At 36.1% G+C, this 5,385-nt stretch overlaps 1 protein-coding gene across 1 annotated transcript; it reads right to left on the bottom strand.

Moving 5' to 3' along the window:
• Positions 1–1,489: 1,489 nt before the first annotated feature.
• On the bottom strand, positions 1,490–3,521 carry LOC140819722 (clathrin coat assembly protein AP180). The gene has a single exon (XM_073179902.1). It carries the CDS (start codon positions 3,383–3,385, stop codon positions 1,562–1,564), a length of 1,824 nt encoding a protein of 607 aa, XP_073036003.1. The 5' UTR covers positions 3,386–3,521; the 3' UTR covers positions 1,490–1,561.
• Positions 3,522–5,385: the final 1,864 nt, after the last annotated feature.

Here is a 5,385-nt window from a genome sequence, read left to right on the forward strand (position 1 = left end):
AAGTACCCTGGCAAAGTTTCCCAGATGATGACATCAGATAAGGGACACCTTCTAGAGATTACCCGGGCATTATTCCGACCTTCGACGTTCCCCTCCAAAGTCTTCAGCTTTCTTCTCAACTCCTCCAACTCTTCAGCTACAGTAGGGGACTTGGAACCAGCACTAGATTCCCTATCCTCTGCCCTTATCTCCTTTTCTCTTCCTCCCTGATCTCGCTCCTGCTCACCCTCTGGCTGGGTAGAATGGTGAGAAGGTGCTTTTTTTCCTATGGCCCTCTCAACGGCATCAGATATGAGGTCAACTCTTCTGGTGACGAGGTGATAGTAGGTTGAGGTCCAAGAGGGGAGGACCACCTTGACTAGAAAGAAGTGGATAATATCAAGGAACCCAAGAGTCATTTTAATTCGTTCTTCTAGTAGTAGCCATATCTACGTCTTCAACTCAAGTCTCCCATAGACGGAGCCAATTATGTGATTCGGGTGAATTGGGTAAGCTAGTTTGGGGCAATCCACCGAATCCGATAAGAATTTTGTTGAGAAAAAAATGGGCAAGAGGATATATCCTGAGAGAAGAATATATCTTTGTGGTATGGCTGCAGCTATGTTCTGCAAACAAGAAGATGGACACGTGAATGGATGCCGGAAGGGTATCTGACGTGGCCACCCCGATGCTAAAATCAGCAGGTGAAGATGAAGAAAACTGTTGTGTTTGTGTGAGTGTATGTGAATATGTAAATCCCCTTTTGAACACAAACGAACCTGCTATTTATAAGAAGGAAGATGATGATTTTTCCTTATTTTCAGGTTAAGCGTGTAAGAATTACAGTAATATTGGTATGGGTGACCTGTCGAGAAGTTCTCGTATGTCAAGCTGTTAACATTTTCCTGTTTGATATGGTGAGATAAGTGGGCCGTAAAAAAATGATGTCAGATCTTAACGGATAATATTATCTCTGCTGGGGACAGGGTCAGCGGCAGGAAAATGGTAATACTGATCTTTATGAGATATAAAAAAACATCATCAAATAGACACACACATATCCGAAATCATGGTCAATTTTTCTATTGATAGTCTAACTTTATTAGTAATAAACCAAGTTTTTATCATGGTATAATTAATATTAAATTAAATAAAAAGAGAAATCCAATAGTATCTATCTACAATAACATTAAGAACAAAAAGAAATTTTTCATCTAAATTATTCATTTTTTTTTGTTACTCTTAATTAATGCATGATCTTGGATGGATAAACTATTTTTTTAGTTTGTTTCAATCCATATTTTTTGTTCTATATATGTTATGCTTATTATAATCGGCTAATAACACAAGTTTTAGGTATTAAATTTTTAAACTATATTTTTTAAAATTTATACTCTTATCTATTTGGTGTCTACGTATACCCACATACTTTTTCCTAGTTTGTAAAATGATTGATCGTAGCAGTAAGCATAGAATAATATGAAGCAATAATGTGTTAAAAAAATGGCAAAACCATGATCTTGTTGATGTCAAATAAATAATGAAATCAAGGAGGAAGAAAATAATAAATAAATTTCACAGTTTAAACCATATGTTTAGCTATAATCTTGTTCTGATTTTGCAACCACAACTGTTGTTCGTGCTGTAGATTATGCTGATTCGTCGAAGTACTGAACGCATGTTCGCCTGAAAATGCATTGAAGGGATCGTTCTCGTTGTGTGAAAACGATGATTCTTGATTCGAATTCTTTGCAGAAAAAGTTGGAGTTTCTTGAAATGTAGGAGCTACTGCTGTAGATAGCTGCACACTTGATGGTTCAAGATCCTGTAGAAATGGATTGTAGTGATTGTTCTTCGATGGGGCCGTGTCGAATAATACAGGCTCTGAACCGATTTTCGAAATATCTGCATCTGTTTTTTGTACTATGAAGGCATCCAACTTGTCACCATTTGAGGTTTTTGATGAATTCGCTGATGTTGACGACATAGTTTCAGCGAGCACAAGCTCCCAATTTTTTGAAACCGAAAAATCCGAAGATATTGGCTGATTCTGCTCTTGCTGATTAAGATCTTGCTCCTTTTCGTCCTGCTCGGACCAGTCGCTCAACGAAACCAAATCAGCCATTGAATTTGAGACAGGCAAAGATCGTGTCGAACAGGAGTCACTTATCCTAAACGCGTCGTCCCTCTGCGAAGGTTTGTCGAATTGATCCGAGTAAGCCTCTAGATCAATGGAAATAGCAGGGCTTATCCCACTCTCGGTGGCGCTTATGAGGTCTTCTAGTGAGGTACATTGTGAACCGAATTCAGAAGATCTCTTGGAGAATCCACTTGTTGCCACAGAGAATTCGGACTGCCCTCCGTAGCTGTCGTGTCGTGCTGATCTCGAAGCAATACTAGGAGTCGACGGAGCCGGGAGAAGCAGAAGCTTGTTTGCGGGCTTTGCATTACATGAAAAAGAAGACTGATCTTTCAAGAATTCTTGCAGTGTCTCGATAAGTTCCTCGGATATCGTCTGCACGCTCGGATACTCGGAGGTCCTCCCCACGCCTATGCTTTTGCACAAGTCATAGAAAGAACTTAGTTCTTGGTATTGCTTCGAAGCCTTGATACATGCCTGAAAGGCAGACACACAATTCTGATGTTGTAAATGGAAAAAACTATCCAAAAGAAGGGACAGCCCATCAGAAATGTCTTTGTACAGCTCGAAACTTTCTTGCACCACAGCATACACAGAAATATGCACCAAGCGATTCGTTTTCGCAGCACCGGTAGGCCTAGTGCCAATAGCACGATCAAGCAACCGTTGCCAATACGAGATTTTATCCACCAACATCGCTGGTTTCATGTCATGGACCGGTTCGTTAGCTTTGCGACTTTGTCTCCTATGGTAGCTCCAACTTTCCAGCTCCTTGTTCTTATATCTTCGCTGAAGCTTCCCCGTGAGAAAGCACTCCAAACGCTCATCCAGGTACAGAGCAAACGTACGGACAAAGGCGGTGAAATCCCATGGGCTCGAATTGGAATCATCCCGGAAGCCCGAAAGGTTGAGAATCTTGGCTCCTCTCTTCATTGCATGGAGGACTTCTCTAGGGAAATATGGATCACCATCTTGGAATATCCGAAGAACGAGCATCAACGACTTTAACGCCACAACCCAATTACGGGTCCGGCCTATTCGCTTCCCGATGGCTCGAGCGCAGGCAGCCGCATGGACTTTGTTGGAGGAGACAATCTGCAGGACTTCAGAAACATATTTGTCATCGATGGGGACATCATCATGTGTTGTGGCTTTGAGGACCGAAACTTCAAGATTCGAACAAGTATTGCTCGAGACGACCTTGGCAAGACTGATGCTGGTTTGATCTTTTACTGCACCAATTGCTTTCTTAAGCTTGCTTGGCATTTTTGGACATGGAAGATTGTTGAAAATGATGTTTTTTCTTGAATGTCTGGGGAAGAAGGAGAATGGAGATCCTTGCAGGGAGATTGGTTTGTGAATGGCAAACAATGAGATCTCCTTGACTCTCTCCTAGCCTCACAAGTTTTCAGCACCTCAATTTCCCTTTTAATTTTTACAATCGATAGCATTAATTGGTATTTGAAATCTTAACAGTTAGGAATTTAAGGAAGTATTTGCAACATATTCTGATTTTACATTACAAAGAAATGAGGGAAAAAAAATGAGTAGTGCTTGAAAATAAAATTGAAACTGATCAGATGTGGATATTTTCTGATAAATAAGTGATTATGACACTTATATTTTACCGGAATCACTTCTGTGGAATCATAATATGTGTTCAACTCACATTTGAATTTCAATTAAATTAAGAATAAACTAACACGTAATTTGAGTTTAAAAAACACAAAATCGATTATTTTTGAGAAAAAAATATTTTTTTTAGTAAATACAAACTCTCCCTAAATAGTAATAAGTCCAAATTAATATAATTAACGATGACCAGGTGCGGAGCGACCTTCAGGCTAGGGTGGGTTTCAGCCCCACCCAAATTTTACAATTTTTTTTGGTTTTTCAGTATTTTTTTAGTTATGTCTTATTTTTTAGATTTTGTAGGTTTACTTTATTGAAGCAATTTGAAGAATTTTTTAACTATTAGGAATTTTTTAAAATAGCCTTCTACAAATACATATAATAAAATTCGAATTTGCTCGAATTTCACTCAAAAGGTTGAAGAACATTAAAATACCTATAATCAAATTCGAATTTTGCTCCAATTTCACTCAAAAAGTTGAAGAACTTCATGTAAGTTGATTTTCAAATTAGCTTTAAGTTCCAAATATATTTTTAGACAATATTTATAATAACACACAAATATATTAAATTGAGTTAATATGATATTATAATTATACAGCTAGTACATATTTTATAGATCTTTATTTAATTTATATTTATATTTATATTAATAATAAAAGTTTTATAGAATTTAAATTTTTTAGCATCAACTAGTGTATGTTTATAAGAATTGATTTTGAGAAAAATAAAGTAATGATTTCGAGAAATTATGCAAATTTTCAATGTGACTCATAATATGTAATATTATATGATTCATCAATTATTTGAATTTTGTGCATAATGACTTAAATTGTGTGTCAAGCTTTCTTTTCTATTAATATACATATTATTCTTTGATCTTTAGTTTGTTAATGTCCAAATCTACACATTATTATTTTTTTACTGTTGGTTTTAAAAAATGATGTGAACTGACTTAGGCTTTTGAACGCATTGATTTTAAGAGTAAAAAATTTGAAAATCCGTTTTGGAATTAAGATAAGGCCATACATCAATTTAGTCTATGGGTGAACAAAATATAGATTTCAACCCAAATAATTTGTAAGGTCCAAAACGTGACAACGTAATCAAATTGCATGCAAATCTAGGAAAATAAAAAATAACTAATTAAATTATTTTAATTGCATATATTATTTATGTTAGACATGTTTATGTGTTTAGGATGTAGTTTTCTACTTGAAGGCACTAAAACTGTGTTGTAAAGATTATTCGAAACGCGATCGAAGAACTGAGTCCGGATACCACGTAAGGGAAAATATTTTTTTATTAAATAATTATTTTTACTTATTTAAGATATGCTATATGGCATATAGTATTTTAAAAAATGACAACTTTTAAGGTGTTTTTACACGCCGAGTCGTATTTTAAACCGGCAATCAATTTTTGACAAATATAGGGACGTTTTGAGAACTCGACTAATATTTTCACAAACTTTCCTAAACAAAAAATTTTAAATATTACGTAATGGACTTAATGGGTCTAAGCTTACACCATGTGTTTTAATTAAAATAAAGCCCTAAAACCCTACTCATAATCCTCATAACACATGCCCCTCACCCTAAAGCAATACTAGGACTCTCCCCTCACACACCAAG

Source organism: Primulina eburnea, chromosome 18 (genome assembly GCF_022965805.1).
Source record: "Primulina eburnea isolate SZY01 chromosome 18, ASM2296580v1, whole genome shotgun sequence".
Classification (NCBI taxonomy): domain Eukaryota; kingdom Viridiplantae; phylum Streptophyta; class Magnoliopsida; order Lamiales; family Gesneriaceae; genus Primulina; species Primulina eburnea.

Excerpts from the sequence above, each read along its gene's own strand:
- LOC140819722 (XM_073179902.1), bottom strand. The coding sequence starts at position 3,385 with ATGCCAAGCAAGCTTAAGAAAGCAATTGGTGCAGTAAAAGATCAAACC.